This window comes from Melanaphis sacchari, unplaced genomic scaffold, assembly GCF_002803265.2.
Source record: "Melanaphis sacchari strain LSU unplaced genomic scaffold, SCAv2.0 Contig8_pilon_pilon, whole genome shotgun sequence".
In the NCBI taxonomy this organism is placed as follows: Eukaryota; Metazoa; Arthropoda; class Insecta; order Hemiptera; family Aphididae; genus Melanaphis; species Melanaphis sacchari.
The window spans coordinates 2,463,836-2,489,968 of NW_020271635.1; the positions used below are offsets into that span (position 1 = coordinate 2,463,836).

Here is a 26,133-nt window from a genome sequence, read left to right on the forward strand (position 1 = left end):
AGAGATGTATTATTCTTAGGAAAAAAAAAACATGTAATACAATAATTTTTATAGATCAATAAAACTGACGATATTTTTCAAATGAAACAGTTTTAATAATTTATGCATTCCATTATAATTGCGTATTTCTCACAAATAGCTTAAATAATTATATTTTATTATTATGTTTAAAATGTAACCAGAGTATAATATTTTATATTATTTTTATCGTTTTTCGAAAGTTTTACTTTAACTTTTATAGAAATACCATTTTTAATAAAAACAATGTTGATGGATATAGTTATTCGAAAGTTATGGTTAGTGATAACAAACGATGTGCGTAATCGTACTTTTAATTTGGAGGACGGAAATGCATACAAAGATGAAATTAAAATATTATTACTGTTAAAAAAGTTATTAAATATTATTTTACAAACATAAAACGTTTCACTAAACATAGCTGAGTTAAACAATATAATATATTCATTTTTTACCAAAACAAAAAAATAAATAATTGGGATAATATAATTATAGATAACTGTAACATAATTCATTAAAATATAATTAAATACATATATACAAAAGTAAACAAAAATATCAGTTATTACACTAAAATATTTTATAAAACTAAAAAGAAATTATAATAATGCTTATATTGTGTATATTAATATTCAAAATAGTTTCACGAGAATCCATACCAATATTTCAATATTTATATATTTATTTAATAATATCGTCAATAAGTATAATTAAAATTAAAAGTTTATTTTGCTAACTACAATGATTATATTATAAATGGTTTATTATTATTGTTTATTTAATTTTCTCCTCGATATTATATAAAAACATTATTAGATACTATTGCATGCTTGTGAACTCAACAATGGAAAAGACAATTAAAAAATATTTACTTAACATAAAGAAAAAAATTGTAAAAATGTTTTCTTAGAATTACAAAAACTTATAGTCATACCTAGTTAAAAACAAAAATACTGAAAATAAAAAAAATCTCTTGTTTGAACATTTTTCATTTTCCCTACAACGTATTTTTATATAAACACGCGTAAATTTCACCTATGGATTACAATGTTAACCAGCAAATAACTTCTGCTTAGGACAATACACTTAACATGACTCCTAGTTTTTAAACAAAAATAGTAAAGTTTAAAATTTTTGAAGTAGTAGTACACTATAATACCATTGATTATGGATAGTATATTCTATAATCAATGCTAGTAGGTATAATAATATATACATTTCACACCTGTTGATACACATGCATCGTTTTACATCTATAATAATATGTAGGTATATTGTATAATATTTTTCGATCGATGATTGGATTATTAATGAGACTAGAAATTTTTCACTAGGAATATAGTAAACGAGCGTTCATTTGAGATCAAATCATATTTTGGAAATATCACACTAATTTTCGAAAATATCATTACAAAAAAAGAAAAAAAGATGACTGATGCAAAATACGAATAAGACGGTAACTGCCTATAAATCAATAGCATTTTTTTGTTTTGAATTAATTAAAATTTATTTTTTTAAATTAAAGATTGGCATAGTATTTTTGTATTTCAGCTTTATTAAGTTGATAACTTGCAAAAGACTTTTTTAGGGTTGATCATTAACTAGTTTTCTTATTATCATGTAATATGTTTGCATTTACATTATTTGTTGTTCTAATAATTTCTGACTAAAATTTAAATTAAATACTATTAAATATTATACAACATAATTATCCCAATAAATTCCCATTATTGGAAATATTCCAGGAAATGTTTACATCACTAATTGAACCAAAGTCACAAACTATTGTTTACATAAATATGTATTTTAATTATTATTATAATAACTACTTATTCATCATACATTGTTCTAATCGGTGTCATTGTTGACCAAGGATATTGATAAATCTATACGATTTCTTATCCAGTGTTATTGGAAGTGGCTGCTAACAATTAATTCCTTCAATTTTAGTGAATTAAATGTATATCCATTGAATTCATGTTTGTTATAATGTAATATTTATGATATCGATTTTTAAAATAATGCCAATGGTCAATTTTCTCTACAATATAACCACTATGCGTCGAATATTGATGTACCTACTCGTGTTGTGTATTAGGTATACATTTGTTTTTTATATTCGCTTGACAGTTGTATTATTTTTTAACTCAGTAATCATAACAAAGTTTTCACATAATTTTATTTTGTCTTTGAATCTAAGCCAATGTATTGAGTTATTTCACAAAAGTTTAAGTCAGGTACAACCACATGGACGATTTTGGAGCGGAGAGGAAAATTTGAAAAATTGAAACACGACATACTTTTACCGTACCAAACGTCATGTATCGACGTATTTGACATGTTATCAATATTATTACAATAATAATAATGTGTCCAGTAAATTATAATACTATATATACTATGTTATTATCAAAGACAACATCTTGTCGGAACATCGTTTTCAAAACTCGATCGATAATCATATAGTTTCGTTTATAATACATCGCCGTTGATGTATCCACCAAAAACATATACTTATATAATATAACTATACAATAAAATTCGAAGGATCATAATAATTATAATAATTTTATGTTTATTTTATACTTAGTGTGAGGTATAAAACATACAGTATAATATTCTGATTCTTTCGACGCTCTGAGACTTGGAAAAAAGGACCGTACTGTTTTATTTTTCATTTTTAGTCAAGTTTCCCGTTGTTCTGGCAATAATTAAAAGAACAGTGATAATTTTTCGTTAAATTTATTAATGTTTTGTAATTTCTGTCATTCCTTAGGGTAGCCCAAGGAAAATGAAAATAACAAGGAATTATATTTTATGTGTATATAAAAAAAAAGATCAAGTAATTTTCCCTTATACTCGTTGACGTTAAAAATAAATATAAATTGATTAGAAAAATAATAGAAATACGTACAACAATTTTTGTCAATTGATTTTATTTAAACATTTTTAATTCTATTATTCAATATAGGTGATATGGGTGTACATCATAATACGCAATAAATTATCTATGATATTTTAGTTTGATATATTGTTTAATTCAGTTATTATTATTTTTACTTAATCTTTGGTAGTACACTAATTCAATAATAAAATATGATAGAAAAATATTTGTTATTTAACTAAGTACCTATATTGTACCAAATAATGTAATTAAATTGATGTATACAAAAATTTTAAACAATTGTTCTGTTTGTTTTTATTTTTAAAACCTGAGTACCTTTAATTAAACATGATATAATATAAAGACTTAAGAGTTATAGGCGTAAATACAATATTATAAGATAATACATCATATATAATGTGGAAGCGCACAGAGAGTGCGCCGAAACGCCGTCGGCGGTAGCGGTAGCGTTGAAACCCAATGGGTTTAGTCGCACGACGCGGCCACAACGACAGGTCGCGAATCGAACGATATGTCGTCTTAATAAAATAATTTACTCTCGTGAATCATTTTCGACAATATTTACAATTATTATAATTGTAGTTATTTTATCCATATACGCGTTTCAAATTATAATAACCTTTATTGTAATATACGAATCGCTTATTTTAGACGAGTAGCTGAAATGGAAAGCATTTACCCCCGACGGGTACCCGTTATGGGTAACCTGACGGGCAACGGATGGACGGTGGCAAGCCAGGAGAGCGTGCTCTCTCTGATCGTAGTACTCGGTAGCAGCGTGTCCTTGGTCGGACTCATATTCGCGTTCATCACGTACAGGTAGGAGTCACGATCTATCTATACGTCATAATGTACTATTATATATGAGTGCATGTATATGTATGCGATGCGTCAATGATCCAACCCTCCCCTCATCACAAACTCAACGATAACCAAATTCAAATTGCCCTCACTTGTCTCTCTCCTACCGACATCGCCAGCGATCCTCCCCTTTACAATAACGGTAGTACAGTAATAAATAGTAATCTTCATGGTCGTCGAAATTATTTTGTTTTTAATTTTTGATAGTATTGACCAAAAACTCACTGTAACTATATTAGTCTAAAATGTATAACTTTTTAACTAGAAAATAAATTTAGAGTGACTAATTGTTATAATAACGTTGCAATCATTTAAAAAAACCATAGATCTTCAATGATTAATATTTTTCTATTAAATAATTTAGTCGTCACCAACAGGTAGCTACCTAATTTTATAATATATAGGTATCAATCACAGTACTTCAAGGATTAAATACGACAAATATTAAAAAAAAAAAAATAATAGTCTATTGATTTAAACAATGTATTTAAGTTTAAAATGATTGTGTAATTACTAAAAAAAAAAAAAAAAATTATTTTAATAGGTAATTGAGTTAAGTCGGTATTTGTATCAATATCAACTATAAACACTAAAAGTGTTATATAATATATTATTTGTTCACTAGTAACCAAGAACTCGATGATAAAAAGATTCTCTTAACTTAGCAATTGAACCTTAAAGTTTTCATTTATACTTTTCTATCTATGTAACCATTCGATCCAGTGTTTAATACGTTATTTATCTGATTTAACTGATACACACAGATCATGACTTTCGCTCTGTCTTAAAATACGCTCGGGGAATTCGATGCGTGTTTTTACCGTATTCCAATAAATTATTATTATAACAATACTATATATGACTGAATATAAATATGATATTTTAATATTATCGTCCTGTCTACAATCGATTCTGTATAATAATAAAAATAATACCGTATTGTATATACAGTATGTGAAGCACACCAATACATTGCTGCATGGCTGCAGGGTATTTCTTATATTACAACTCCAGACGTTATTGTTATAAGAAATATTAATATTATTAAGCTTATTCTGTTCGAGACATTCATGTGTACGAGCATGACAATACGATTTGCACTGATTTAAAAGCAGATGATTTAATCGACTTCAACCGAATGTTTAGAATTATTATTGTTGCACGTACACTCGTATACGCAGTCAGTACATTATGCGCACATTTTGTTCACTAAATATTTCTTATTTTCCTATCAAGTTCAAATCACATTAGTTTCGAATACATAAGCTTTTTAACAGTATACAAAATTATACATTATGTTTCGTAAGTCATCAGAACAAAGAGCAAACGTGAATATTAGAGGAAAATGGCCTAAGTGAGTTACAAACGGAAACAGAGTTGTGAAAGTTAACGATGAAACAGAGGACAGGACAATAAGATTGATCACTATTATTTGTTTGCATTGATAAAAAAAAAAAAAAATTTATGTATAATGTATAAGTTCAAAAGCAATGATGAAGCATTGCGTTCGAAAAATGATTTAGAACTGAACTACATTGTCCATAGATTTCATTATATTATGACATTGCACATTAGATTTCATTATTTTGAGTGTTCAAAACGAAACAAATTGTTATGAACGTTTTTTTGGACTTTTAATACATTATAATAGTCTGTGATAAGCGTTGTAATATATTTCAAATTTCAACTCTAATTTCTAAATGATGAATACTTAAACTTAAAAGTTATACAAAAATATTTTTTTCAATAAAATTTAACAGAAAAATAAGTCAGATTCAAACATATAAAAAATTAAATAGATATAAAAAAAAAAAAAAAATGCTATCCTTAAAATACAATTCTATAATAAAAAGCAGAAGTTGTAAATAAGTAACTTTTTCACATTTATTCAGCAAATCTAGATCGTTAAATTACTGATCACGTGTACCTAATGAATACTGTGTATACTTATCAATACTTGAAAAAAATATACTTTTTGGAAGAATGAATATTCAAAAGAACTACACTACATAAAACTTCTTTGATCTACTATGGATCAAAGATAAAATGAATTAAAATATTTAAAAAAAAAAAAAACTTTAAATTATATTATACTATTAAAATTTAAAATATAGTTGTAAATAATAAAATAAAATTGTCTGTGAGGAATTGTACTATTATACTTATTGATTGCATACCAAAGTATATTTAAAATATGTTTTCTAATATTCTCAATTATTCTATTTATGTAATTATATCTTAAGTATTGGATTTATTTTACACTTACTATTATGTTATAAATATCATAAATTACAGGAAAAAATAAGAAACCGATAATAAGTCACTTACCGAAACAATAGAAGAGTAACGATCTTACCTGTGAAACCATAAGATTCAACCATTTGTATTGGTGACATATATATGTGATAGTAAGATCTAAAATCTAGATGGATGGCCAACATATTAATATTATACACGAAAAAAACAATATTAAAAATAAAACAAATTACTTACATGTCTCACCATTCTGAAAATTATTGAAAAACTGAATATGTAAATTTACGTATAAATTTAGAATCGGTGGAAACATTTAACATAGCGATTTTATACACAATGAATAATAACAAATTCATTAATTTATTATTTCCTTAATTTTATCCGTTTGAGTAATACAATAATTCAGTAAAATCTATGTTTCTTATAAAAATCTTTAAAATGAATGCTCATATCATAAATCAGAGCACTTACCTACATACCTAATAATTAATGATTGATGATAATTAAAAATTGTATGTAACTACATATTAAGCTTTATTTTTCATAAGTATTTTACGAATTCAATAAACCATTCAATAAAAATATTACGTCATATTAGATTACGCTATAGTGAAGGAATCTTTTTAGAATTTAATAAAATATTTCAAATAGTAAAACATAAATTTGACATTATAATAGGGAATTCAGCGTGTTTATGGAATTGAAATATTCATGTTTAACATTTAAAATTCACGAATTGACATCGTATGTCGATATTACAAATTAAGTTTAATAAAACGTCTAAAGCATACATAATGTCATATTATACGTTAAAATATATTTTTAAAAGATAAAAGTCACATAATGTTATATTTTCGATGAGTTGATCAAAAAATGTTTAAATTTATATGGGTTATACATTTATACAATCGCACCGACTGATCACAGGTGAACAGTCATAGGTACGATATTTAATTAGATAGACTTATTTATAAATATTGAATGATTATATTAAATATAGTAATAAACTGACCATGTAATATAGTCCATAAAAATTTAGTTATGATTATTATATGTATTATAAATATTATAATTGTAAAAAACTACTTTTTTTGATTAAAAAAATATAAATTCCAAAATTGATTATTTATGTATATAATAAAAAAAAAAAAAAACGTATTTTTTTTTTTTGACGTATTATCCTTATATTGAGCCATATATAATATGAATGCTATTGAAATGTTCAATATGTTTGAAGTATATATTATTTTTACTTTTGAATTGCCTACATAAATGTATTTTTTTATTCATAATACTTCAACACTATTCCGCGCTTATATTCTGTACGAATTGTGTAATTAAATTGGCTTTCTAATTTAATTTAAAAATGGAATGCAATATAGTGTTTTGTATACGACAATGTATATCAAATTATGAATTATTTGTTTGTAAAAAAGTCATATTTTGGGTAACTTGATAATTATTATTTGTAAAACATTTGAAGTGTAGAAAAGTGGATACATTCAATAGGAATCAATTCTTTTACACTTAAAACTTTTAAATAAATTTTGTAATTATTAACATAAAACTACCTTTTTTTAAAATTATTATTCTACATTATGATTTTATATGTATATATATATAAAGATAATTATAAATTGATATTAATTTTGTCTGAAAAAGGAACTGATAGATAATACTAACATGTTCATTATACAATGTATATATTATTAATATTATTATTATTATTATTTTAAAATAATTTTACTTTACACTAGTAAATACATAATTTTCTAATTTTATTTAACTCTTTTAAAAATTAATATAAGCATAAATATATATAATATTAAGTTATTAAATAAGGCAAAAATGTAATGAAGAATAAAAAATACTTTGTTGTTTTTCAAGTGTTAACTGATAATATTACTTTTTTATTTAACTTGATAAAAAAATACCGGCAATATAATTTTTTTCAATATTTAATTAGTTGATATAATTTCTATGATACGAAAAATAATAAATCATTTATATTTAATGTAAAATAAGCTTCTCATTGTTAACAACTAGTGTTTAATTTAACTAACTAAAGTGATTTAACTGTAACTGATACACACCGTAAAGAAAAATTGGTCTTTGATACAGATTTGTATTTAATAAACATTAATAAAATCATCTCTAAATTTTATTTACTTATTTTATTTTTTATGGAAATTCAATAATGTCTATCAATTATTATATTATAATTTTGATATATATAATTCACAGATGCAGGTTGATATTTATATAATATTGTGAAGTATTATATCAATAATTATATTAATAAAATAGATACTAATTAATATAAAAAAAAAAAAAAATGTATAAATACTAAAATACTAGAATTTAATAGAATACTGTACAATTAATATTTATTTTTAAGCCAAACTATTATTTTATTGTTTTTTACATTTATTGACTTTTCATATTCTGTGAAAATTTAAAAATCATACATGAGTGTTACAAAAATATAACATGTTTTTATTATTCATAAACTTTTTTGTACAATGTTTTATTTTCAAAGACTTTCTATACCCTTTCTTAAATGTTTTAAATCAACTCATTTAGTACCTGTGTACGCGTAAGTATTTTCGATACAATAAAACAAATTTTTCCGGACAATAAAAAATATTTTTCCTGGCGTAATAATTAATAAATGCAGTAGGTATGCGTGAATTGTATATAGATACATAATACATGAAGATGATAATAAAAATGTTTTCAAAATTATTACCATACGGTAAATATAATTTTCTTAAAAATAAAATAAATATAAAAAGTAGTTTTGTCCAAAACAATAAACTATGACTATTATATATCATCGACTTCATTTCACTTCCCACAAATGTTATGATATTTCTCTTATCACTTTAAACCACTAGTCACCATGGTAAGTATAAAGACTAATTGAAATAATAATAAAACACTTCGACATTTAGATAATCTTATAAATCTTATTTATGACCTAATTTCATGATTTTTTTTCTTTGAGTAATTGCCTTTAAAATAACAACAATTGTATTACACGCGCTACGTCTTAAGTGTACTCCATTTACGGAAATTAAAACTAAAAACTCAAATTCACCACATAATAGTCGTAATATTTTCAATGAATAATGTTTTTTTTTTTTTTTGTTATGAGTTGGAAATAAATTATAAAAATATCGTTTTTTTATTATACATTTTAGTTTTACCATTTATAAGGAAGAACGTAAATATTAACGGTTTCAAATTTATAACAGATTAAGGATGAAATTACAGCGTTTGTATTTGTATGAGATAGTTTGTATTTCATATGTCTCTATTAATCTGTTAACACTATATTGAGACAAAAAAGAAAATTAAAAAAGTTTTATGCAATGTCTCTGTGTATTTATTGAACAATGAACAAAGAATGTAGTATAAGTTGGTCATTTTTAAAATTTCCCTGGAGTATTTTGAGAAAATAAATCTAAAAGTCCAGAAAATAGCAATATTAAACAGTAAAATAATGTAAACAAGCTACTTTTAACGAATCTGTACTGTACTAAATATTATATAATATGAAATTCATTAAATATACGTATTTTTATCATTTATTCCGACTATTACTAGTGTAATTATTAATGGATATAAAAAAAAACACATCGTGGGCGTTTTATGTGTAGGTACTGTTTTTTTTTTTATGAGTTAATATATTTTTTTTGTATAATTAAAAAATACACAATATCGTAATAGACGATCACAATTCAATAATGATCACATATTATCGTTTAACATACATATTCTATCACGACAAACCTAACTAATAGGTGACTATACTCTATTATCGTTTTATAATAAGTCAATTTATCTCAAAATAAGAATAATTCAGAATAAAGAATATATGAAATCTGATAATGATTTTTACTTTGGTATTGGACCCTTAACAATTTAGTAGCTGATTATTTTCAAATCACCCAGAAAAAATATTATTTGTAATTTTTACATCGATTTCAAAGGCAATATGTTAAAAAGTTTCTATAAATATATTGTATGATATTTTCAAAGAAATTATTATACCTAAAGAATTTTTTTTAATGCTTACTTTATTTTACTTCTGAACATTGTATATCACAGTGCACAGCAGGTTTATGCTATGTAGCAAAAATATAATATTTTGAATCTATATCTTGTATTAAGTCTTTCAAAGTGTTTTAAAAAATGTAGTATTATTCGTTTTCTTTGTTCTTTCAAATTTAAAACCTAAAATAAAATGTATTTAATTTTAAAATAAAAATTGAGTATAATATAGATCATTAATAGTAATTACAAAACTATTTATACTCTTTATATAAAAATTTCGAAAATATATAAAATTAATTTAATAGATTTTAATGTTGAAAATCAGAAATATATTGACTAAGTGCACACCTCAATAAATCGTATAAAGAAGTCTGGAACTTTATACATGAACTTAAAAATGTATCATTTAAAAATCATTCTATTCGATATTTTCGTGTGTATTTTGATATCATTTAGCTATAAATAATAAATATTACTAATACATTATAATAATACATAAAACTAGTAGAGAATAATATTCGTTTGAAAACGACTGACAAGAATTGTAGTTACGACTTCAGTCTGGATGTTGTGAACCATCCTGTTTAATAAATCTCATTAGTCTAGTCGTTTGAACTATATGTAACATCACGTCCATGTACACACAAACACTGAGTCTGTTTATTTTACCTACAGTTATTAGAGAATGCCGGGTTTTGTACACGAAATACAGAAAAAAGGTTACATTTAATGACACTAAATGTCTCAAGTAATTGTGCCATAGCGAACAACAATCTGATCCAAAATTTTGGTTGGGAAAAAACCTTAAATTCCAACATTCTAATAAGTCTATTTTTTTGATAATGATCTTCCTTTCTGATTTATTGTATACTTTAATATGTGCAATGGCATTATAATAATATTATATAACTTAAATTTAAACATTTTTCTTTAAATAATTAATATTATGTACAATCTAAATTCAACTATAATTTGAACAACACCACGATTAATACGTATCTGTATTCTTTTTACATATGAATTGTTTGTATTTAGATAGACGAAGTTCATTACAATATATATATTGTATACAAAAATATAGAATAGAAATCAATTTTTAGAAAACAATGAAAAAACTGTCGATATAAAATAAATTAGTTGACTAATTTTAATATGATTTATAATTTAATATTATATTTATAAAATACATTAATTGTTCTTGCATTACTATGTTAAATTTTAAGCAAAGATAACTAAGTCAAAATCTGTCGTGAATGCACATTTATTAAAGGAACCTAAGTTACATATTAAACAAAACAGTTTTATGATTGAATATTTATTTTATTATGTTGTAGAAATGTTCTTTTAGGAAAAAAACTTACTTTGCATTTTTATCATTTTTGTTCTATATACAAATATTTTTAAATATTATATCGTTTTATATCGTTTTATTATTAATAAATATTTGTCAAACAGGACTTATTATTTATATACATTTTCAACTTCTCTGGTGAAACAATAATTTTCATTTTCATAAATGTTCATATTTAATGTTTATTTATTTGATTTAGTATAAAGCATAAAATATAATCATTTTACAAGTTAAATATTGTTTTTAGATATTATTAATTTTAATATTAAGACCTTTGTTACTTAGTTTTAAAATGATTATAAAAAAAAAATTATCATACATTTTTTTTTTACCATTCAATTTATAGTTAATATGCTGACCAATTAAAACACGATTAAAGTTCTTAAAATACAAATTAATAATTAATGAAACAGTTCTTTATTACTTTTTAAATGTTGTTAAAAATTTATAGGCACCTATTATAGATCTTTGTAACGAATATTATTATTTATACCTAAAACGTGTAAAACATTTAATAGAACATCATTTCAAACATATATTGTGAATTATAGTCGCTCTAAAAGCTATATGTTAACTAAAATAGAAACCTAGAAAGCAAGAAAAATATTACAACAATAATTATAAAAACGTACACAACTATAACTTGCATAGGTATAAAATAAATCATGCATTATATAGAACGCTGGTTACTTGAGCTTTTACGTATTTGACGCAGGATATTTATTTTAAGAAAAAATTGCTCTTTATACACCCGAGTGCGAATTCACTACGACGTCGTATTATATTATATAGTTACTATAATATATGCTCGTCATAAAACACAAAATATGGAAACACGTAAACATGAAGGGGCGGCTATAAATGGGTACCGGTGACAGTACATAAATATTATACAATAGATCACTCAAATCAGCGCCGTTCTATAAACTATATATCGTGATATCCATTTACGGTCTTAATATGGTCTGTCGAACGGGTAAACAAAAAAAATAAAAAAATAAAATACGTATCGCTTCATGAACTCACGTAAAATATAATAATATAAGTATATGAATATGATATTACTCAGAACACCTTATCGTATAATATTATCATGATTAATACACATAGCTGCTGCGTTGCAGATTATAATATTATATAGTGAATGGAATGAAATTGTAAAACGAATAACATACATAACATAATACTGGTAAATTGTGCCACCAGAATACACACACACACACACACACACGATTTTATATAAGGTATAATATTATGTAATAGAATAATTGGACGCTCCACCGTAAAAACGGTACCACGGTTGTGCGCAGGTGGCGTGCACTGCAAAAGTGTGTAAAATTCGACGATAAAAGATTTCCGCGTCTGAATGGCTAACTCTGTATTATGCTATATAAGTATACGGACATTATTTCGTGGACTTTATATATGTATATACACGTGACGAGATGAAAATGAGTCTACCAAAAGCTGCTATATAATACGCGTCACGGGGTATGTAGTAGAGAGCGAGAGAATAAAAGAAACGCTCACGTTCCGTCTTGCAGACATACCTGGAATTTCACATAAGAGCAATGAAATATAATAATATATCGTAATAATTTTATGAACATTATACACTCGATTTTTCAGAGTGAGATAAAAATCGTATCACCTAAGCACAGGACCGTTCTCTACGAAAAACGGATTATCATGTTTCTTTTATTTGCATATCACTATCTAAATACGTCGTATTCTATACGATAACGTTTTTCGTACAATATTATCTAATGTTTATCTGAATTGCATTAATTTGGCACAATGATGAATGCAGACAAAACATTTCATCAAACTATATTATTTTAATACTTCAACAATTTAATAAAATGTTTTACGACTGAACACTATAATTAGAAAAAATTATCATTATTTACGAATAACTTAACGGAACTATAACTTTGTTAATATACGCTTCGTGATTATTCAATTAATATATTAAAACACGTTACTTAAATTATTTTGCATACAAATAAATTTACAAATTTGATGCCGCGTGTAATTAACCTGATTCTTGTTGTATAAAGTGAAATAACTAAATAACGTATGTCCGTAATATATTTTGTTCCTGAGTACCAACTTGTTTACGTATTATTACATCAGACATATCTATTCGTCGGTAAACGAGAAAATTGCGTAAAATTTATGCCATGGTATTGCTGTCAATTATTGACGTACCTATACTACCTACAATGACATTCGTCGAGTACGTTAAGTCTGAATTTTAAACTTAAATATGCTACTAGGCATTGATTTAAATTGTTTACATTTTACGTTACCAAACATCGAACGGAAATGAATAACGAATTCGGTAGGTATCTATTTTAGAATATACTAAAAACAATATCTTTGAGTAATAATTGTAATTCTTATGAATGGGGTTTTCAAATTAAATGGATTGTTGTCGGTCTGTTTGTGAGTTTAAATGACGTTGACCTTTGCTATTGCAAGAAAAGTTCCTATCACTTTTCGAAATTTATATAAATAGAAGTGCGTTGTAGGTATACGTATAGGACAAGTCACAAAACCGCAAAAATATCTAAACGAATAATATAGATAAACGAAAGACCATAATATATATTTACCAATTTTTCACTCCATTAGACGTGGGTTCATAAAATAAAAAAAAGCATTTCTATGGAAAAAAATATCTACAACAGTAAAATTTCTATCAAGGTTAATTTACTGTGTAAATATAAAATTAATAAAAGAAAAAATGAAATAAAGAAATAAAAGAGAAATCAGAACTTGGATAAAAATGTCCTAATTCGAATGTCCATTTAAATTGTGTTTTTGATAAGTAACTAATAGTTTACATTTCACTGATCAGAAATTAAAATTACCGTTTAAAAATTGTTTACATTGACTTAACACATATAGATATATAATTATACAAATGTTTAAACAATTTTGCTGAAAATAATTAATTGTACTTATACAAATCGTTTAAAATTTAACAACATGGCACCTAAATTTTGTTTGAACAGATCTATAGAAACAATATTTTCCCAGCTATGAATTTTTTTTTTAAATGTTTGTTTTAGTAAAATGTAAATAGCTTGTATAAGATGTATTGTTTTATAAAGTTTCTTTGAAAAATGAGTTGTGTTCAAGAAAATGTCAGAAACAATTCAGCTTAACTGGATTTCGCTAAATACATGCAAAAACAGAATTAAAGTAAATATTATAAACGTTCACCAATTTGTATGCTGTTAGACTTTCACTTAGTTATTAAATTGTACATGTTTGAGGAACTTGTATAATATATCCACAACAATTAGAACGCATGTGAACAAAAAAAGATGTAGTTGATTTGGTCTTAAAACCGTACACGAAATTACGGAATTCGTTAAAGTAATATTCAAGTGGTGAAATTGAATTAAATAATGTAATATAATGATTAATTATTTGCTACAGAAATTTTCATGAAAAACTCAATTTATAACTGTTAGCCGAAAGTAAAAACTTTTGTGAGATTATCCAAGAAAGAAGAAGTAAAGTTTCGTACTTAAACCATACTCAGTACAGTATGATAAATAGTATTTATTTATAAGAAATAACGTGCACAAAAATTAAGCGATAAAGATCATTATGGTTTTTAATAGTGTGGTAAACATATACATTGTGATAAAAATAGAAACTTTGCTTATAATGTCGAAGCAATGAAGAGGTCAAGTAGGGAAGCAAAGTCGTAAAAATAAATAAAATATTTATTTCACCTGTTTAATGTACCATAACAACTACGAACAAAGTTCCTAAGATGGTTTTATTCAAAACAACCATTAAATCAGTCAACTGTCACCTATCGTATACGTTAGATATAAATTGATCAATATAGAAATACGAATGGTTCACGTAGACAAGAAATCAGAGAAAGTACAGAACTGTTAAAAACATTTCTTAAAAAATTATAACTAGGTTACTTTAATCCGATATCATAAATGCGTTGTAAATGATTATTTTAAAATGTGTATTCAATTTATATATTGTAAAGCATTTTTAGGTAAAATACAATTTACTTGAAACGTGTTACGACTGCGACTAGTATAGCGTAAAATTTCGACATGATTTCGTAAAAAAAAAAATAAAGGAAAATCTGATTTATTTTGTTAATTAACTGCCTTTGAATTTTCGCAATTCACAATGGTTTGTAAAATGAAAATAAGTACAATTATTGAATTTAAATTAATTTACTTATATTGATGTGCAAAAATAAAATTCCATTTATATTTTGTATAAATTGACGCAGCTTCATTAAATTGAAATTTACACAGCCATTTGAGCAAACATGAATCAACTTTGTAATCATGACGAATTTACGTATTTTTACACGATAATGAATTCACATAAGCTTTCTCGTGTAGGTTCATTTACACAGCGCATTACCAGTTGTGATTCAACAACCTTTTTTTTCTCTTTTTTTCCTTTTACAGTGCAAATGCGGTAAATTACATGTGGGGAATGTATGTTCAGGGGTTAGTATAACATTTAAATTAAAAACTAATTACATTTCAGCTAAAATGTTTGTATGATTATTTTATAATATGTTTATAGGATTACATATAATTACCTTAGAGTATGTAGTGTAAGAGTAAGCGTAATAGAAAAAAAAATCGATAAAGAAATAATATTTTAATTTGATAGCTTCTCGTATTGAACAACCGATTAAATGTTTTGTTCATTAAAAAATAATGAAAATTATTTTTTTTCATCGATTGAAACATACACATTCTTGTATGAAAAGTAACATTATTGTTATGGGTACATCTAGAATTTTAATTTGAAATTCAGCCTCATTTGTTGATAAAACTTTAACATTTTAATAGTTTTTTATATTTATTATAATAAAAAAAATCCATTGAGTACATACATCTAAGAGCTTGTTTTATTTTTATTTTTTTATGTATATAACACAACATAACTATAAAAACTTTCGGGAAAAACTTTTTTCTTCATTAAATCTGTTCAATAATTTGAATGATATCTAATTAGCAAATATTCTTAAGAAATATAATGAAACGCGGAAATGTCATTCTATATTATTAGACTTTAATTGTATTAAATTCAACAACAATTTATATTTCATAATTAATTCAATCCAAAAATATGATTATACAATAGTTAGTTGTATATTATAATGTGCTTACGGGGATATCCATTAAATTAAATATATGATGATAAGTTGAGGGTTACTAGAAAAGTATGTGTTTCTTTATAATATGTATATACATTTGTTAATATTTTGAACAAACGCATTGTTTTATCTTAATAGTTTATACTTTTCATAGTAAATTATTTTTGATTATTATGTGCATTAATAAAAACCTGTACACACAACTAAACTTCGTTCATAAATTATTTTAAAAATAAACATTTTCTACTTTAGAATAATAATAATATATTATAGTCTGTATCGTATAGTTTACAGGTATTCAAATACATTCAAATACCATAATACATTGTTATAAAAAACAAACAACCGTGAAAAAAAATTAAAAAGTTCAGTCAAGAAAGAAATAACTATGACCGCATTGTTTAGGTGATATTATAAATAAAACAACACATATCATTCAAAATCTCTTAGCAATTTTTAATTTGTATAAATAAATAATGAGCTACAAAACTAAAGCCATTGTCATAACTGCTATATCAGTACCTACTGTCCATAAATGTATAAAAAAAGTGTGGGTAAATAATATTTCACACTTAGTTTTAGTTTATCATGGAGTGGGAATCTATATTATTCAATGTAATATAATTAAATAATGTAAACGTTTACTAAATATGTATAACATCTTAATGTGATTACAGTTAAATTTTGAAAATAGATCTGCTAGTAAATACGTTCCAATAGATATTTTATAATTTTAATAATACATAGTAAACGATTTCGCTGTTTGACAATTATATATACATATAAAATTGAATATTGTATATAATAATTTATAATTTATTACTAATATAGTTTATATTTTGTTGAATAGATATACTGGTCTCCATAAATTATAAGAAAACAAATTAATAAGTTTATGACATTTAATATTATGAAGATCTTTAGTATATAAATAATTGTACGGATTAAAATGGAATTAAATTAATAATTAACAAAATATTCTATACGATAGTATGAATACCATGTATGTTACGTAAGGGTGTATTATTAGAGTAGCATAATTAATAATTAGATTAAATCTTCATACATCCAAATGTATTTATAAACTATTAATGATCGGAAATGGTTAATCAAATATTTCGTATACTATAAATTATTATAATATGGTTATTCAGTTATTCGTTTCCATTATATTATATTCAAATAAATAATTTAATATTTTTGAAGAAAAGTATTCGGTCACATTCAATTAGTTTGTATTTAAAAATTAATTGTTATTAAAAAACTATAGTATATTAAACAGTGCAGATAAATTTTTGAATATGCAAATTCAGTATATCCATACGATTCATACGTTAAAATTCAATTTTTATTTATAAAATAAATCATATTACTATTTCAAATGTAATAAATATTCATGGATTCATGACGTCATTTTTATTTTGCGTATGACTAATGAGTAATGAATATACAATTTCAATTTTCAACTTTCATAAAATAAAATCGACTGAAATATTTTGTTTATTTATTTAATTATTTTTTTTTTTTTTAATTTCTCTGAATACACAATATTATAAAAATAGATTTTTCAAAACAACCATATACAAAACAAATAGAACTTATTAATAATAAAAACAAAAAAAAATTACAAACTTTTTTTGCAGTATGGATTTTAAATAATTACATTTTTAAGAATAACAATGACGTAGTACTTAATATTAGCATAATCCATAGGTATTTTGCATAATTTCTTTAATATTCCATGTTTAACTATCCAGAATTTTGAACTAGGATCAATCGACTCACAATAGACACAATTTAGGTTAGTACCATAACATAGATGGGTAGAGGAATGGGAATTAAACTACTATTCGTACAACTGTAATAGGAAACTTCAGGGCAGGAAAATTAATGTCGGTATGCGAATCTGACGCTTCCGAACTTGAAATTTAGTATATAGTACAACATATTGTTCCGGTTAATACATACGGTAATAAAAATGATGGTTTTCTAGCATGTGAGGTGGATAAGTGGAGGCGTTGACCGAGGGCACTAAGACTTATGTATTTTAACTTAAACGTTGCACGGCAGCCTCCTCACTTATAATACGAGTAGTTTCCGTCTACAGCAAAAAGAAGAAAATATAAAGCAAACTACAACAATATCTGTTATATATAATTAAACGTAAATATATAAGAAAAACTGCGATGAACCATTGTCAGTGTTTAAAAAAAAAAATCGATTCGATTAATACCTTATATGTATATATATTTTTTTTTAATACATGGAGTGATACAGGTTTCTGTTTACAAATAAGAAAATTCATACCGTTTTATATGCAATTGGACTTTTGAATCGTTTTCTTCGAACCCCGCGTGGGTCATGATTGTACGGCGAAAAAAAATACCCGAAAATCATCACCCACACTGACATAAAACGCGCACCACTCACACTGAATATTTTGCTTTCACACGCCGTTTTTACAAAATCTCCTCTTCACTTATCTTCGGAGAGATATTTTACAGTTAAACGGGGTCCTCGTGATGTGGTTACACTATATCTTTTGCGTATTGTTTTGTGTTTGGCGACGGGTGTGACACGGCCGCGGGCTTATCTGTCGAATCGCGAACTCGCTTTTGCTTCCGTTGTTCGGATGTACACGGAGACTGTATTTGACATATATTTCGGTGTATTCGTTTCGACTGTTCGGGGACGAAATTTCGTGTGGGCTTGTCTGAGGGCCTAACCCGAAATCGCACGCACACTGACGACGAAATCCCTCAAAGCCGTGTCTTACCCCTCCACGACCCGTACACTGAGCCCCATCGACACGGTTTTAGAATCGCAGCGCATGACGTACGTATATAATACATTTACACGCGAACACAAGCTATTCATCCGACAGTCTTTCTATGTAATTGTATACGACGTATACATACACGAATCGTATTTTATTTGAGCGAGTAGTAGTAGAGTACAAGAACTATAGCAACACTATAAAATACACGATAATATTATTTTTATATCTGTTAATAAATAAAAAAACGTTTAGAAACCAATATGTTATTTTTGAGCATTGCCGAATTTTTGGATAAATATTTTATTTATTTGTTTTTGCGTTCAATGGGCAACGCATATCGTTCATAAGTTCCGTCTTAATATCTATTTTATGTGTTAGCGAATACTACATAATATACTGCGTGCGTTATAATATTTCAGAAAACTTAATATCTGTAAAGTAAAATATTATATACAGTGAAGTAATAAAACGTTCACCATAGTATAATAGCCATTATCAAAAGTATCATGATATAATTTACCTATACTCGTATTTTCAATATCCTAACATTGTATTTATATAAAACAATTTTTGTAAGAATATATAATATGATTTATACGTGTTAGTCCACCTTAATAATTCATTATATCATTAAATAACCATACAGCGGCATAGCTGGGATTTTCCAAGAAGGAGGGGGAGGTTAAACTTAGTTTTTTAAAGTTTTCGTTTTATTTGTTGCCCAATTGAACTATTCAAGAACAATAAAGTTCAGTTGTAACCTCGTGAATATACAATATTATTAACATCTCAATATGAAAATAGAATTAATAAAATATACAATAATATAAATAATACATTTATTACATGTGGAAAGACAATACAGGTGGAGGAAGTTAAACACTCAAACCCCCACATTTCTGTACTGAAGTTGTCTATACAAAACACGTCGTATTACAATACTGTATTATTGAAATGCATATTAAAAAATAAAAATAATACAAGCACCGAAATAGTAAGCTCAAAATAATCATGAAATAAATTCAACGTTTTATTTGATTTTTTTTTTTACAAAAAATATTCATTTTTGAATACAAATAGAAGCTACTTGCATATTTGAGTGTGTCAAATTACATTATCATGCAACAGTTTATTTTTGTGACATTTTTTTTACTTTATAACATGAACAGGTTGATTTCACGTAGATGTGACATTAATACATTTTATCGTCCCCAAATTACCATGTATTTTTATTTACCTTAACGAAAACAATTTTGAATAAAGATATTAAATAATAAAGAAATAAGAATATCAATTTCATTTTACTTTACGATTTTTTGTATCATAACGTATCCTTTTTAATCTTTTTTTTTTTTTTCAAATAAATACACACCACACTTATTATATAGATATAACATAGTAACAATATACCATCATAAATATATATAGTAAACCCGTAGACGTAATAAAATTAAAATCTATTTTGTTTGCTATAGTAAACTTGTTAATTTTGTTTTAACCCTACACAGCACACATTTATTCTAAATCGTATAAAATGTTTTTGTTATTATAATACTCACTAAAATATTACCTATATTTGAAAATTAAAATTAAACTATTCGAGTCTAGGTGATACCAAAACAACAAAACCTTTAATTAAAATGAAACATTATGCATACTAATTTGCATATTTTTAAGCATTTAGTTTTTTATAACCTTTGAAAATTATTAAACTTTACATAAAAACATATTATCTTAAGCAATAGAAAATTATAAAATGTGGTAATAGGAAAAATTAATGTTCTAATTAACATAAAAAAAAAAAAAAAATACAATATAATTTTTATAAAAACAATCATTATTATTTGTATTTAGTCATACAAAGTGAAAGGTACACTTTGCAACAGGAGATAAGTTGGCTGAATCCTTGCGTAACCATTTTTCTTTTTTATATAACTTAGAATATTTCTCATTAGTAAAAACTGAAAATTTTGATAACTTACTTAATGTACTTTAAATGTTTCATATCCTATAAGATGTTACTAAAAAAATAATTATTATATCAGTAAATAATGCAAACATAATTGTTGATTTTTTTTTTTTTTTACAAATGTTGACGATACGATTTGAGTATTAGCAGACTCGTCAAAGTCTGTAGTTCAAACAACCGTCAAGTCGTAACGCAAATATAAGAGAATATCAGGAAAACGACGCTAAATATATGAGACTACATGGACAATCTATAATAGTGTGTCATGTAATGAATTCGTTATTCGAATAAGAACATATGCGGTTGTTTATCCATTGTAACTTGTAAGACACTACGCGCTACGCGTATCTTGTAAAATGTTTTGAACGATAAATCAATTCAATTATTCATTTATTGATATTAAATGATAATATAGTATAATATTAAGCATATAATATATAAATTATTTTTGTTTTGCATTTAGTTTTTTTGAAAAATATAAATTAAATAGGTAGTTAAATCAATATCATATTGTTCATATTGTTTTCAGTCTGTAAGGCGGACGAGCTTTGTCACGTATTGTTAGTCGTCGATCAATTCATATCGCACGTGCCACGTCGACTCCATTTAAAATAAATATAACTGAATATCTATTAGTATATTCGTAACCAGCGATAAATTACAGTTCACTACACAACACGTTTAAACGATTAGAATATTTTTTCTCCAATAATTATTCCTCCTGGTGATTTTTTTTTCGTATTTAAATACAGTTCAAAATAACATATGCATTTTTTATTATACGCATACATTATATTCGCAGGATACATGTGTCAGTAGTGTTTTATATTACCCAAACGGATGTGGGACAAGAGAATGCTGGATGATGGTAAAAAATGATTTCAAACATCCGTTTGGAACGGGTTAAATTTAATTTCACTTAAAGTATAAAAACTTTTAATATTCCATAAAATCTTGAACCTTTACTTGATCTGTATATTTGATTCTTCGCATATCGACGAGAGTATTAGTTTTAAAGCAATATGTATTGTTGTTTGCATTTCTAACATAACCTATTGAAACTGAAAAAACCAAAAGTTTTCAATTTTGAGAACAGTGTGTTATTGATACTTTGGTGAATGGTAGAAAGGATGTGTGAAAGTCCTAATACTTTTATAAATAAAAACTGAAATATAAAAATTTTAGGTATATAATAATATAGTATATATTATATATATTATATATATATAATATATATATATATATCGTCAGATTTTGAGAAAATATGAGTATTTTTAATTTTTTAAGCTATCTATTGACTATTGACATTTGACATTTTTAACGGTTTTTATTATTATTATTTATTTTTTTATTTACATTGACACATTTTCCATGATCGTGTTAATTTTAATTTTTTAAAGATAACTAATTAATAATGCTTTTTGATAAACCCTAAACTCTTTAATAATAAACACAAAAAAGTTGTAAACTATGTAACCGATTAACCAACATCAATATTTGAAAATTTTGAAATAGAGGTTTTTACAAATATTAAATAAATTTATGAGAGGTAAGATTGGCTTGTTAAAAGTAATGCAATATTTAATCAACGCAATTTTCGTGAATATAATATGCAAACTATTTCAAAAATTAACATAAAAACTCAATTGGTTATATCCCAGAGTTATGTATATACTTTGATTTCTACAATACAGCAAATCTTATTTTATGCGATAAAAACAAATCCTATAAATATTTGTGTATTCATTTTTCGAAAAATGTTGTTATTCTATGTTATATTATATTTGTACCTATGATTATTTTTAATATAATATACTAGGTCAATATCACGCAGATGATCAACCAAAGTATTTTTTTTACAATTTGTATTTTAGATTCGGAGTGGATAAAAAACTAAAATCATTTGTTGAACATAACAAAAAAAAAAAAAAAAATTAATTCATGTTTGAAGCTGAACATTTGCTCCAGTAATAAGCATTGAGGGGATTTCTAGAATAATTGTTGATTAAGTTATTTTCTATTTGTTTTCATAATTTTATCGACATCCTAAGACAATGTTTCACTTACTTCTCACTTTTCAGATCAAAGTTAATATTGTTAATATTCTTTCTTCTTGATACCTGTTATTTAATTCCTATTCCGTGTATATCTGTATGCAATATACATATTTATATTTTTATATATTATATTTTATCATATTGTTGTCAAAAATAGTTATTTAACACACGGTGAAATGTTTTGAAAAAAGTTTAACGCGTGAAAATTAAAAGTATGCGGTGTTCCTATAAAAATAATGTCACTGTACAGCAATAGTTAGTTTTTTACACAACCATTATACACACTAAAATATGCATTCGTAATACGTATGATATTTTTTATGATTATATATTATAGTTTTTTATAAATTTTTTTTTTCTAAATAATAACTTAATTTTTCTTATGAAAAACTTTGATTTCTTGTTGAAAACTTCAATATCAACTATACAGCATTTATACGGTTTTATACATAACTAAAAATTCATTAAACATTGTCGTTGTAAGTATGTGAGTATAGACGTTAAAATAAACTTGCAATATACGCAGTAAACTTTGTATTTTTGATCGAAATACATTTAAACAAAAATATAAAAATAGTCATCATAGAATACAAATTTAACAAATAACATTTTTAAAAACCTATGCATTATTTAACATTTAAATTAAACAAAATAATATGGTATAAATTAATTTAAAACAAAAAAAAAAAACCAATACGAAATATTTTTTGAAATATAATTATTTCTTTAGGGGTTATTATATAACTTATAAAATAAATTTAATCTAAATTTAAATTAGAGTACCTAAGTACATTTTTAAGAGTTAAAAAAATATTTCAACAGACAAAAAATAATTGCTTATACTTGTGTTTACATCAAAGTTTAGTAGAAAATAAAATCAGTTGTTAAAATTAATAAAAAATATATTATTCGATTTTAATAATTGTAAAGTTATTTTATAAATATGTAAAAATATGTGCTTAATACTCATACATGAAATATAGATTAACTTTCAAAATAAATATATTTATAGATAATAGTAAGCAAGAAATACATGCAAATTCTTAAACATTTCTGCCTTGGTAAGATAATAGATCAGTATATTAAAATGGTTTGTTTGAAAAAAGTTGCAAAACTAAATTATATGTGAAAAGGTTTACTATATTTTTACGAATATACATTTATGTACTTTAAAAATACAGGTTGATATTTTTTTTATTCAACGGCTAGAGCGAAATTGTGTTTTAAAGCATAAATGGTTATGTTTGCGTATAGTAGGTACCTACTGTAGATAGACAATTTATATCATAAAAATTAAAAAAAATACAATCCTTGATAAAAAATTGTCCTATTTATCCTTGTATAACAACATATTTGTGATTCTGTTATACATAATTTTAGTGTTACATGGTAAAACTATTAAGCACATATTATTTCCCTAACAATGTATATCGGTGAAAAATTAACAAGACAATATTCTGAAGTTTAAAAATTATTATTAATTACATTTTTCTTTAGATATTTATTTATTTATTTTTGGAATACCAAATTTTTTGATTTGCCCGAAAAATACATTCAAATTTATAAGAACGTCTCAAATTCTCAAAAGATGATATTTCGATTACAAATACTGCTTTATTTATATATATGCTTAGAGCTTAATTATTTTTATCAGAATGAGTAATTATTAAAAAAAATATATACTCAGTAGGTATGTTAGCTAAATAAATACCTATCCTATACCTGTACTATTCTTACATCTCATTAATTCTGTTCTGTCATTTACAGAACAATATAAGTAAAATATATATTTCTCTACTATCTAGTTTGGAATAAAATAGATACTTAATTTATTATCGTAGTTTAAATGTATATATTTTAATGAGAAAAGTTGGTGGAAATTTATATAAAACGAATGATAACCTAGTTTTATCTTCGCTCGTCCAATTATTCGTCGTTTTCAACTTAGCGTTTCACTCCGTGTCCGTTTAGATTTCTATACAAAGGACATTTAGACGATGACAATATGGCGCGTCTGCGTTTCATTATTTTTCATTCTTTTATTATAATATTAATGAAATTTATTTTTGAGCATAACTGCTGCATCAACATTATCGTTGGGTTTATTTAAGTTCCATGATATTATACCGTGGATAATAATTAGCCTCTTCGAGAGTATTCTTAAAAGCATTATAACGTTCGTCATTAGAAGAAAATTAGAACAACAGCAAGTTATCTTTCACTCCGAATATAATATTAAGACATTATGTTATGATATTTTATTACCCCATCATGATAGCATGACATTTTTCTTAATACCTATTGTTGTAGGTGATTATTGCGTTTTAACACAATAATATTATACTGCAATGTTACAATTATTGCAAAAACTACTTCAAAAAAATTAAATTTTGTTATAAAAACCAGACGTGCAAAAAAAAAATACTGATTAATATCTGAGAATAAAATTGGTCTTCCAAACATTAAAACTGTAATTGTTTTGTCATTCAAATAGACTTTATTCAATAAGTACAAAAAACTTCGAAACTTGTTTAAATTATATCGTGCTTTTATTTCATGTCATAAAATATAACTATAGATAGTTAATACATTTTTTCAAATGAAACATATAACTAGATAAACTATACAATTTTATAAAAAACAATTTTGTTTTAAATGTGTGATTGAAAAATATTTTTATACCACAGTTAAAGTTATAACACCTGAAATGA

At 24.7% G+C, this 26,133-nt stretch overlaps 1 protein-coding gene across 1 annotated transcript in view; it reads left to right on the top strand.

Annotated features, from left to right (window-relative positions):
- Positions 1–3,406: 3,406 nt before the first annotated feature.
- Positions 3,407–26,133, top strand: part of LOC112602594 (adhesion G protein-coupled receptor E3-like) — a 147,736-nt gene continuing 125,009 nt past the window's right edge. The window contains exon 1 of the mRNA XM_025350759.1: positions 3,407–3,742. Within this exon, the coding sequence (XP_025206544.1) occupies positions 3,588–3,742 (155 nt within the window). The 5' untranslated portion in view covers positions 3,407–3,587. The remainder of the gene's footprint in view (positions 3,743–26,133) is intronic.